At 37.8% G+C, this 13,090-nt stretch overlaps 1 protein-coding gene across 50 annotated transcripts in view; it reads left to right on the top strand.

Moving 5' to 3' along the window:
* The window catches only part of RIMS1 (regulating synaptic membrane exocytosis 1), a 324,125-nt gene that overhangs the window by 203,301 nt on the left and 107,734 nt on the right, over positions 1-13,090 (top strand). For 35 of the 50 annotated variants that reach the window (XM_072999690.2, XM_078385861.1, XM_072999957.2 and 32 more), the window contains 3 exons: positions 6,769-6,852; positions 9,684-9,764; positions 12,648-12,719. In XM_072999690.2, the coding sequence (XP_072855791.2) occupies positions 6,769-6,852; positions 9,684-9,764; positions 12,648-12,719 (237 nt within the window). The remainder of the gene's footprint in view (positions 1-6,768; positions 6,853-9,683; positions 9,765-12,647; positions 12,720-13,090) is intronic. The other 15 variants (XM_078385965.1, XM_078385933.1, XM_078385957.1 and 12 more) reach the window with 1 other exon arrangement.

The raw sequence follows: 13,090 nt of genomic DNA, 5'->3' as shown, positions 1-13,090 counted from the left end.
AAGAACTTCGTATGAGACTCAAATGAACCAAGGACAGTGAATCAGGTAGTCCCAGTGGATGCACAGGGAGAAGTAGGAACATAGGAAGCTGCTGGTCACAGAGACCGGCGAAACGTTAGGAAGAACGACCTTCAGAACACGGCCAAAGAGACCGAAAAACCCACAACAACCTTTCAGAGTATCCTTACGAAGCCTCATACTACTGAGTGTATTATCCATTCACCTGGCAATATTTGTGGCATGTGGAAAAATAGACCACCTGTACTTCTTAATGGGCAAGCATTGTCTTATTAACATGATCAGTTCTAATCCTCACATGTCTCTAGTGGAATCAGAGGCAGAAGATGGTTGGTTGCTTGCTTCACTTGGTCCCTAAAGTGTGGGTACCCTCACTATTCTTGTTACAATTTGACTGCAAGTAAGTGGCCAACATGAATTTGACCCAGCTCCGGGAGGCAGTGGAAGGCAGGAGGGCCTGGCGTGCTCTGGTCCATGGGGTCACGAAGAGTCGGATACGACTAAACGACTAAACAACAGCAACAAATTCATAAACACAATTCGGACCTGAACCCAAGTATGGCACTCTACCTGAAGAAAGAGCAGGCACACATCATCATCATCATCACCCTACCACAGACATCACATACCAAGACACAGGCAACCTGCACAGAAGGCTGTACATGCAGATACAGGAAGATCTTCTCTGCACCAAATACATCAAAACAAAACAAAAACGACATGAAAAAATGTTTGGGTTTTTTATTTTTGTTTTCGTTTGGTGGCGAGACTACAGTTCTCATAATATGCCATGAATTCTTTGTATAGGTATGGATGGTATTATGCTGCATGGAATTACTCAGGATGATACATTTTGTCACCTGGGTAAGTAGTTGAACGAGGGCATTGTTATTTGCCAAGCATGCTGCATTCTCTGTGAACTCCTGGATGGATCATAAAGAAGAGAATTATCATATTCAATGATATGTCACCTTTACGGAGACTGTACATATAAACATCTTTTAGGCAGTGAAATTATGCTGCAGGGTTTCTTTCAGGATGCATTTTGTACAGCTCAAAGCAGTTCATCTTGCCTGTTGTGCAGAATTGCAGGAGCTGACAAGTAGCAGTTTATAGGCCTGTAATATATCTTGGAAGCAGCGCTGATTCTTCAAACATATTTATAGTTTTTTAGCTTGATATTCGGCAGGGTGCATCAGCTAATATAATGGATCAATCCTTTTTCTACAGTTTTAGCCTTAAAGGATTAGCAATATAAATCATATACTTATGGTCTGTAGGTGGCTATGCTTATGCACACTAGTTTAAATTTAGCAAAGTTGTGTTATTGTATTCTCATATGGAATTATGGCACTGGCAGTGAGCCTTGTCTTCCCGTTAAGGGCATCATGGTAAAGGCCTCCATCTATTACCCTATATGGCAGTAGATCAGTGCAGATGGCAGTCAGTATTTGGCTGAACATGCTGAACCAATGCTTTTACTGCAAACAAAGAATGAATAAATCAATGTTTTGCTGCTGCTGCTGCTGCTGCTGCTACAATTGGCACGGAGAGCCAGATGGCAGTGTATTAATTCTGTGGGAAAGAAAAACTTCAACAGGAGGATTTGCAGCTGAAAGGTTACAACGTGGAGGGAAAAGGCCAATTTCCAGTTTCTAAAAATAAAATAGGAAGCCAATATATAATATTTTGAAACCACCTTTCGTTCTTGTAGATATCAGGATGTATAGAAATGAGAATAAAAATTTGTCATACAAATACAGGAAAAATAACAGCACTATTGTAATATATTCAAGCAAGAGAACAAACATAATAAGCACACAGATCAGGTCCATGAGGCAGAATGCCTCAGCGAATGAAAATGTTGAGGAAAGGTGAAGATATTTTATTGGCAGTGCCTGTCACACATTGTTCCATAGCTGGAGTGCCCATTTCATTAAGGGTCCAAATCCTCTGACCCTCGCTGAATGTGAAGCATAGGTGCTTAAAATGGCTTTTTAGTTCCCCACTTTGTTAGGAGAAAGACCATCAAATCCTGAGTTAGTGGTGGACAAATTTATTATAACAAAATGACAGGCTAGATTTTTTTTTTTAACAGATGCTCATTGGCTTGTACTCTTAAATTATCATACTGCCTTCACGAAGAGAGAAAGAGAAACTAGATAATAAATATGCATCACATTTTATGCAGAAATACTGCTCCAAGTGGTGGAAGATGCCTTTTGGTTATACCATATGATTTTTCCTTACCAATATTTACTTCATTTGGCATGCTCCATTTTATGATTGATTATTGGCAGGGGAACAGGGATTTATTGCTGAAGAAATCTTATTGTGGGAAAGAAAAACAAACTAGTTGGAAGAAGTGTGCATTCTCTGTAACGTTTACTTTGACGTTCCCTCTCACTTTTTTTTTCTTTTGGCTTGTGGGAATTGTCGACAAGCCCAGAAAGACCAGCAGAAATTCTTGGGAACAGAGAACTATGAAAACTTCATAAGAGAAGCTTTTCCAACCCAAAGGACCTATATATGCATGCTTCCCATAGGGCCTGCTCCTAATCTTCTATTTTCTTTATCTTTTTAGTTCCTGACAAGCCTTAAATGTTTTTATCCCCAAACTTCAGTGCTCAATGCAAATGAAATCCTGTTTGCATAAACAGAAACGTGCATAAAAACAGCAGTTTAAAAATATAACTGTGAATTCCCATTCTGAATGTATTAATGCAAACTTTTTTTATTTTGCTTTAACTTTTAATATTAATTGCAATAGTATATCCTAGACTTGGATAGAAGGCCATTCTGCATATCTGCAGAAACTTCAGTTTACGTCATGAATTGTCAAAGAATTTATTTGGGAAGTGGTGAATCTCTACAAATTATTGTCACCTGTAGCAAGATTGCTTACTGTTCAACACTTCCGTCATTAACTTTATGTATATTTAATAGCATCTGAAGTGTTAGTATCAGTAAGTGAACTACCAATTTTTCTGAGGTAAAATTGCAAACAGTGGCCCAATCCTCTTGCCTGATTATACTTACATAACACAAATAATGTAAATTACTATAAATTCAGAAATTACTGTAGGCATAATCTGTTGTATAGTGAGTTGTGGGACTCTGCATGCAACTGATAATGTCTGTGGTCATTTCTTATGGTCTTACACTAATTGCGTAGCTGCACAAGAAAGAGGATTTTGGCTAATGGGTTCTTCTGGGTCAGCGCTTGAAAGTAACATCTCATATGCAACACGTTATTTCATGGTTATGAGGATATAATGTCTTCCTTCTTGCAAGTAACATAATGGCCAGAATCCTGTTGGTTCTGTATAACATAATTAGGAAACCACACAAGCAAGACTACGTTTAGTGCTGGATGGATGTCATGGTCCTCAGCTTCCTCTGGGTAAGGAAGCAATTGAGCATACAGTGGACAGGAAGCAGTGAAGGAAAATCTGCTGCGTAATTATCCTTATGTGTAAAGTTTTTGCTTATAGAAGTTTGGCCAACGACAAGATCTGTTTTTTCCCTTTCTTGCATAGTTTTCTGGTGTCATTACCTTTTTCATCACATTTAGTCCTATATTTGGAGGTGTTCTCCAGTTAAACTTTAGATGATTTAGAAACCTTTTTAGATGAGTTTCCCCCAGTCCACTTCTCCAGAAAAACAGAACTGAAAATCAGAGAGCAGAACAAGAAATAATGAATTACCTTTAATGATTAGCCACATATCTGTGTAGTTGCAAGTTAAATATGTTTGTAATATGAACATTACATGTTAATGTTGCATGTTTAGGTTCAGGCTATTAAAATGTGATATATTAATGAACTTTGTTGTTTCATTATCTTGATGATATATCTGTTATGTCCTTCATTCCCAGACATGATCACATGGCTTCAGTAAATCAAATAAATAAATAAATAAATAAATACCACCTGTTAGTAAATTGGGAAGTTATCAATTCTGAATAATTGGCCTTCCAGCTTCTTTTTCATCCTGCTTGTCTATAAATTTGCAATCGCAATGACTAGATAGTGGTGTGTCTCAGTATATACACTTGGAAAGTATACTATGCCAGAGGAAGTAAACCCTAAATCCTGATAGCTCCCCTCTGTGCAACCATGCAGCCAATATTTTGACACTTTGTAAAACATGTGAAGTTATGAACTGTCATTTCCTCTGTATAACTGCTGAAAACCTGTACAATTTTCCAATTTATCTGTTAGTTTCTTTGTATACACTGCATGAGATGTCTAAATGTGAGGTCTTCCATGAATTCACTTTTCTAGGAGTGTGGTAGGTTCATCTGCTAGCAATGCACAGTGCTACGTATTCTTAACTCTGTGTGACACATAATAAACTTATTTTGCTTGCTTGCTTGCTATGTATTCTTATTTTTTGTTAGGTTTTTCATTTAACTTGGAAAACTACTCTTTTGCATGCTGGTCCACATTTTATAGTATGTTTCTCACCATTAAAACATGTTGTGTGAGATCATGTTTTCAAATGTTATAATGCATGTTTGCTGTTAATTACATTCTTTTCATATTGTTTTCCAATGTTTATACAGAATATCAGCATATTAAGGGCTTTGAGTGCACTGGTGCTTATATACTTTCCTTTAGGATTTGGCTTAGAGAATAATAGCTTTACTAATAATGCTGCAATGCTAATTTTCTCTGAATTAATTTTTTCTTACCCGGTTTTTTTATAAGTGTGCTTTTATCCTTGAACTGGAAGGTTTTTCAAGAAGAGCAACAAACATTGTGAATAGTTTGCATAAAATGTTACACTGCAAGCAGAACATGTGTTTTCCTTCCGTAATAACACTTTTCGTTTTATATACATATATATTAAATAGTTCTGGATTTGTAGTTCACTTGTTTTTGATGTTCAATGGGGTTTAGTCCCTAATGGCAAAGACTGGAGCAACAACGTCCTATAGGAAAAGACGATACACATGTGGTCCATGAGGAAAATCCAGAGTTGAGTATTGACTTTATTGGACCACTAAACTATCACACACAGTTAACTTTTTGAGGCCTTCAGACCCTAAATCAGGTTGGGCATTACACAGTTTATGATGGTGGTCAAGTTAAACTCAAGAGGCTCCTCTTTTTATGCCCTCCAGGCCATGGTAATTGTCCTCTTGTAAAGTACAATTGGTATGACTCAGGATGAACTGCGAGCCCACAAATGCAGTTGCCATAGCTGTGATGATTGTCTGAACCGGAGCAGAGAAATAAGCATCTCAACAACCTACATAATAGCAGCTTCTTAGTTTCTCCATCCAGCTTCATGCTCCTGTCACCTAATTCTTTTCTGTGAAAGCTGTGTCCCTACAGCCCTTCTAGGTTGCTCTGTTTATCCATGTAGGTACTCCAAGAGGTACAATAAACCCTTGAATATTTTTAAAGAATTGCGCTTATCAACATTGCTAAGGGAAGGAGAGAAAAAGACCTTCCCATTCCCAGTTCCACCTCTTTAAATATCTATGTTTTTCTTTGTTTTGCAAAAGCTCACAACAAAGAAAAATAAGTAAGTAATTATGTATGCCGCAGATAGCCAAGTTCATTCAACAACAATAATGGAATAATAATACATTAAGCGGTCCACACAGTGTGAAGATACCAGAAGATGTCCCATGTAGCTAGCTAAACTGAGAGAATACTGGCAGCTATGGATAGCACTTTGATAAAAATGGAGAGGATTTCTGGAAGTTGGGAAAAATAGTAAATGCTGGTAATATTGTGAATGACCAGGGAGGAAGAGCAGATAACCCCTGGATAATCAGAGTGGTATGATATACCAGATGGGTGGGATATAAATCAAATCAAATAAATAAATAAATAAATAAATTGTACAGGAAGATGAATTTTGTAAGCTGTAATCCAAACAAGTCACTTTCCCATGTTCTGGGGATAATTTTGCCTCACATATTCCTTTCAAAGATTGGATGCAACTGGGAAAGACCTCTTCTAAAATGCTGGATAGTTGTTGCCAGTCATATTGGATAAAATGGGCTCCTTTGAGGACAGGCAAACTGTGGTTATCCAGGTGTTGTTGAACTGCAATTCCCAGCATTCTTCACCATTGGTTATTTCTGGTTTAGGATTGATGAGAATTGCAGTATAACAGCAACTAGAGGCTTGCACTTTCCCTATCTATGCCCTAGAGGAACAGTTTCAAACACTGTACAAAAACTATTTGTTTTCTTCCATTCTTTTGTTCTCACACTCTTCTTCTTCCCTTTCTTTTCCTTTCCTAAAAACAGCTCCCCCCCCCCCCCCGGGTATACCATAACCATAAGCTCTGGGGAAGGAAAACTAGGAGCCTGTGAGTTCTGTACTTAGCAGTGTGACATGATGCTTAAATTCCACTGACTTCAAGATGTCATTCAAAGTTATTCAGTTAATTGGAAATACAAGCCACATATTTATTTGAATAAAAGAGATTGTTATTTCAAATTTAAACCAAATTAACTTGGCTGCTGGGTTAAAGAGAAAGAGAGAACCCAAACCACTCTAGTATTCAAATATGCATGTTGCTATGCAAAAATGTCTGAAAATGTAGTCCAAATTTAAGTTAAATAATTGTAAACATTTTTTTAAAAAAAACAATAGTAACAATGATCACTTACTATTTGTGGAACTTTCCAGTTTCTTGCAAAAAAAACCTTTTTTTTAAAAAAAGAAAAGAAAATGATACTCTAAATGTTGTGTTTTCTTCCTATTTTATTGGCTGAACAAACAGAGGTAGATGGTCTCCCTCACTAGATAGGAGCCGACCCACTAGTCCCCGGATTCATATCCAACATGCATCTCCGGAGGATGACAGGTACTAGCTAGCTCCTCCTAACTGGAAAGTGATTTGATGAATCTTGCAGAGAAGTTTTGAAAGACATGTGTTCAAGATAGTTTCCAAGAATACAGGTTAGGGTACTACATTACATGTCACACCTGAATTCCATTGTGTTATAAAGCATCATTGATGACTGCAGTCAAATGCTGGGGGGAAATCTGCTACCTAGCTTTTTAACAGTCCAGTCAACCACAGTGGGTGGCCTTGAAAATAAATGATTAGGGGGTACATTCAAGATTTATATAGATATAGCCTCCCTCTGCCCCCACTCACAAATCCAAGACTATAAAGGCCAGCTACAATGCCACGTTGGGGGCTTTTGGCAATGGTGGAGATGTCATATATGTAGGAAATGAGGGAGAAGAATGATAAAAGAACCAGAAACTCTACCCAATTAGAACTAGTATACATCCATTCTAAAAAGCTGATCGACAGATAAGGAGTTGTTTTGGTTCTAATACTGTTGCAAAGCATTTCTAATTCTTCACAGTAGCAAAGAATGTACAACACAATGGCTCCCCTGCTAAATAGCAAATGGATTGCTACATTGATCCCAGTTTTAATTTGGTACTTTATAATACATTAAGGTTGCAATCCACAACACATGTACTGTATTAGGGAGCAAGTGCCATCAAAGCCCAGCAGGGTTTGCTGTTGTGTAAACATGTCCAGGATTGCATGCAATATGTGGAATTCAGTCTCTTTTTTTGCAGGGCACCTACTAGAAGCCACAGTGTGGGAGAGTTAAGCAAGTGTTGATCATTCAAATGAGTGGGCCTCCCGCATGGAAAACAGTTAAAGAAACACCGTTCAGTGCATGCCAGCGTGACTTGTTTTGTGTAACTGGACATTTTTTCTTTTCTTAACTAAAAATCCTAGGCCCAGGCATTCTCTGCCAGTTAGAGTTTGCAACCCAGTGCTTTGGATTTCTCTTTATATGCTGATTGGCCAAATGTGATAAATGTCAATGTTCTTCACTGGATTTTCATTGTTCTGTTACAATTTTCTTATTTGAAATCTTAGTGTCATTTTTTTTTGTTATAGCTACTTTCTTCTACGTCATATGAAAGCTTTACTATATCTGACTTTTTAAAAACTAAAAACATGCTAATCAGGCAATCTATTCGTATTCCCTTAAAACCATAGGATAGTGTAACACGGTATGAAAAATGGGCCTATGTAATATATGTACTTCCACCTAATTTTCAAAGAGGCTATTGCATAATTGAATACACATCTTCTCAAAATTTGAGAATTATCTGACGTGTTGAGAAAGCAAAAAGAGAGAGAGAAAGAGGAAGCTTTCTCTTCAGTTAACAAGTAGATAGCTCAGGGCCCTGTGCTATCTATTTGTTAACTGAAGTGCTGAATTGTAAGTGCAATTGAACTAGAACTCTATTGAGATGTTAACTATGCAAACATATGAGGAAGAAGACGTCTTTCTCCACAATTTCTACTCTTACCCCTCAAAAGGTTGAATGAATACTGCTATTCATAGAGGTCCTTCATGTCTTGAAATATTCATGGCTCCAATTAATGCGGAGGGTCTCCAAAGATATGGGAGGCTATCCGCTTCATAGTCACCTGACCACCTTCCATACCTAGAACATGATAGAAATGACATGTATTTCCTCGACAAGCAGATTTGATGCCAGAATAGGACTTAAATATTTTGCATTTCTATGCCTATTCCTGTTTAATATGTCCCAAACCCTGAGAGCATTCCCACTCATTTCATTTTTTACATTATTAGGGATTATATTTGAAATAATTCTATTTTAACAAGATAAGTAAATGCACGTTTAAACAAAATTAAGAGGAACTTAGATGTTGATCTACATTTTGAAATTGTCCATAATTAAGAGATGGGGGTATTTGTATTCGTATACAAATACGAATATCCCCACACAGGTGGTGTTAATGATCACTCACTGATCCGATGCGGAGATGGATGGTGCAATTCTATGAATGGCGCCGCAGCGCGCAGTCCACTCGCCACTCTTCGACCTTCAACGAGGCATGTCCTCCCGCCTCCTGACAGGAGTAGCGAGTGGATTGCACGCTGCAGAGCCATTCGTAGAATTGCACCGTTCATGTCTGCAATGAATCGGTGAGTGGACTGTCCAGCCCTCATATACGAATACCCCCATCTCTTCATAATTTATCCAGGTGGCAAATCATTTCAGGAAAGGTTAAGAGAATGTCTACATTTATCTTAGATTGGGAGAGGGCACATTTGAGAGACAAAAATAAGGGAAGCAGTGTTTCCTCTATTTACCAAGAACTGGGCAAAAAAGAAAAAAATGGCCAGAATCAAACAGATTTAACAGTAGACTCCTCCACTCAGAAATAAGCCACACAAGAAATAAATGTTCACAGAATTAAAACTATTCTGAAAATGCCAAGACAACACAAATATAAAAAGTTTTTGAAAACTATGAAAACAGAAAGATATTTGCCTAGTGAAAGAAAAGACATTTGAGTAGGTGCCAGTTAGACCTTTCAGGGGAGGGTACACCACAAGTGGGGGTGGAGGTTGCAGGAATATGTAGACTGTATTTCTGTCTCAAGCCTTTTATGAATGTTTTGTCTTGCTGTTACGTCACTTTAAAAACCTCCTCTTTCTTAAACATAGAAAAGGAGAGACCAGAAATGTTTTTTAGATGTAATACTGGAATGTTCTTGCATCATACAAAATATCTTGATTGCATGCTTCCATCTTCACTGCATGTGACCATCTCTCTGTTTCTATCTGTTTCCGTCCATTTTGTTGAACGTTTACTTCCATGTTTCCAAAATGTGTGAAGAACAACAACACCGCTGGAGTCTTGCATTCCAAAACAAGACACTTTAAACTTCCTAACTGCTAATCCAGAAGAAATGCAGAGGTATCCATGCTAAGTTATCTCAAAATTTCAAGTGCATAAAGTAGTGTTTATAAACTATTATTTCCTAGTTTTGTGTCACATCACTCTTATTTGGTATTATACATTGCCCCCTTTTATAATGTTACATATACTGTATATTAATGTATTTTAGCTTCTCATTAAATTAACCCCATAAAAGTACATTTTTACTTGAACTTTACTTCTGACAGCAGGACATCTGGGATTTGAGCATCTGCTGTTGAGTATAGAGAACATGATTAAATTCATGTAGGAGAAGTATTTTTTTCTAGTTTAATTAGAATGACTAGTATGTGGTGCTTAAAACCACAGTGTTTGTGTTGCTACCTTGGAAAATCTGTGTCGCACAAGACGCCTTAAAGCTGGTGCTAGAAAAACTACATCAGATTTTCCAGAGAGCAGTACAAAGTGTATACAAGCTAATCTAACACATAAATATCAATACATGTTTTGAGGATGGCTTCACATCATTGGGTTATGCAGCAGGCTTTGGTAAACTAAGGCCTCAGGAATTGTATCAAACCAAGAGTAAATGAAGCAGCCTAGAACAATGTAGAACAAAATGTATGTGAAATGACAGACAAGGAGCCATTATTGGTTAATCAAAATGTCTTTTCTGAGGAGCTGAGCATCTTGTCAAGCTAGTACAAGAAGGGTGTGGCCACTCCCAATAGTGGAGCTCCATGAGATCATGATTATGAACTTTGAGGTACTGACCTATAAAGAGCATGGCATAATAAGTCCCTTGGAAAAGACATTATGAATCCTGTGAGGAAGATAAGAATATAGTATCAATGATGTTAATATTAATATACTTTATTTCTCTGTTGAGTTCTTATAATCTGTCTCAAATCTCCAGATGTTCGGATGAACATAAAATAGTCAGTGTTTGTTTCTTTATCTAAGAGTATTACAGGCTTTCTTTTTCCTCAGGGCTAGTGGTTTGTTGCCGATCTGTGCTTTGACTTGAACCTAAGTGGGTTGAGATGAGCATAGCTTGGACTCACCTAATTTGTTCTCATCAGTCATCATTTTGGAATTGTGATAAAGTAGCACACAGGGGTAGCTGTGCTATAGTGTTGCAGAAGGAAAGAAGGAGACCAGAATCCTATTGGTTAGTTAAATTAGCAGTGCAGGTGCATTCAACAAGTTGCCATTCATATCCCTTGTCATGGAACTACTCATGTCACTGGCATGCCTTGAGGAATTCAAGTGGCAACTTATTAACTAGCAACCAGTTCTCTACTGCACTTTACACCAGTGGACTTATGCAAGTGTAAACAACCAACAGGATTCTGACCAATGACTCTTGTAGCACCATCAAGGCTAAAATATTTTATTTGACATAATCTTTTGTGGACTGAAGCCCCAGTTTTTTCAGATGCAGCTCCACAAAATCTTGTGCCAATTAAAGCTAGAGGATTCTTTGTAGATTGTCTGGGATGCCAGGTGTCCAGTGAAAAATCTTCCAGCAAGCATTCTTCAATTTAGAATTTGATTCATGCAGTCTGCTTGGCTACAAGTAATTTTGTATAAAATAAGTAATTGCCGCTGTATATAGCAAGATCACAGCTGGGTAGTGGATACATCTTTCGAATATTTGGACCTCACCACTCCTCAGTCACTCCCATCTAGCCATTTGAATAGCAAAGATAAATGGCATGAGGCTGGGCTTTCAGTGTCCCATATTGTGCAACCCAGAAATTATTTATGCCTCTCCAAAACATCTGCAAAGAGGCTGCCAATTGCCATAATTGTGCCCTTTTCCTAAACCATCAGGTGCTTTCATGACCTTGGATTCATCTTTGCAAAATCCATGAAAACCGACCCTCCACTGTCTAAGCAACACCATTCTTTTGTGAATTCTGACAATGCAGAAGCCATATTAATTCATGTGTGATATAAAGCCTATTCTGTGGCAAAATAGCATCTTTGTTAGCTGGTGTAATTGACCCCCTCCAATCATAAAAAAGCATCTCAAGATAACAAAAACAGCAGTAGCTAATATTTTTGGCTTTATGGACTACAGCCAAAATACATTGTAGACCCAACTGCTCTAAGTTGTACATACATGCTCTAAGGTATATTCTTTTTCAATGTGTGAGTCTCTAGGACATTTAAGCACTCAGTCTAAATAGCAATAAGTCTAGGCCCTAGCCCTCATGAATTCAGATTAAAAACCACCTGTGTCCAAGTGAGAAATTCATGGTCTTATTATCTTGTATAAAATGTGGGGAGGTCTGCCACATTGATATCCCAGAATCTTAGAACTGCAGGGGTGGAAGGGACCCTATGGATCATTGACTCCAGCCCCTCTCAGGGAGGCCCAGTGGGGCATCAAATTCCTACCTTTTGGCTCCGCAACCAGATACCTAAACCACTGAGCTGTCTGGAGGCAAATCAATGAAACAAGTATTGTATGATCAATTATATTTGAGTTGTGTTATTTGCTTCTTATGTTACTTGAACTGTGATAGAAAAGCAGTCTTTCCTAGTTTAATCCAGAGTTTACTTCATTTTTCTTCACATCCTTATTGTTCGCCATTACCTTCAATCAGGAATTAAATATATTCTTCTAAAGAAGATATTCTAGAATTCCTTGTTGTTCAGCAGTGACTGAATTTGAAACAGCCGACAAAGACCGAGTCAATTGTCATTTTGTTTCTGTCTTCAGCGAAGCCTTTAATGCCATGCATGGGGCAATGGGATTTAACCAACGCCCATATTCACTAGCTGTTCACATAACCTGATTTTCACTCTCCATTTCCCAGACATTTTGCTTGAAATCTGTGGTATATTTTCTGGATTGTTTTGCTTTTATTTTATTTTTTTCATTTTTTTTTCTTTTGGCATCTCATTTTCCAGGCATTCCAGAAAAGTGGAAAGATATAGCACCCAGAAGCAGACTAGGAAAGGCTCTGCATCTGAAACAGAAAGGTAAGATTGATGCTACAGTGTGCATCTTAAGTTCTAACAGTTTGAGTAGAGCAGCAGTTTCACTATCTTAAAACCTATAATCAGTTTACTGTTCTTATACACAATGAATTTGGTAGAAAGAAGCATCCTAAAATATGACGGGCATGGGATCTTTTCTGTTTCAGCAGAAATTAAGCCGCAGGCCATTGTAATATCCTTAAAACAACCTGTTCTGTTTCCTAATGGCTTTTTGTTATTTGTCAAGGGTACATTAGTGTTGTTTGTGGTGAAGCCTTGTGTGGGCTCGCAAAAACAGTCCAGTAGATTCATACCATGATGAAGAAGAAACCCATTCTAGGATTTTGCACTCAACAACATTCTTGCATCAGATA

This window comes from Pogona vitticeps, chromosome 1 (genome assembly GCF_051106095.1).
Source record: "Pogona vitticeps strain Pit_001003342236 chromosome 1, PviZW2.1, whole genome shotgun sequence".
Classification (NCBI taxonomy): domain Eukaryota; kingdom Metazoa; phylum Chordata; class Lepidosauria; order Squamata; family Agamidae; genus Pogona; species Pogona vitticeps.
This window is presented reverse-complemented; position numbering and strand designations above follow the sequence as displayed.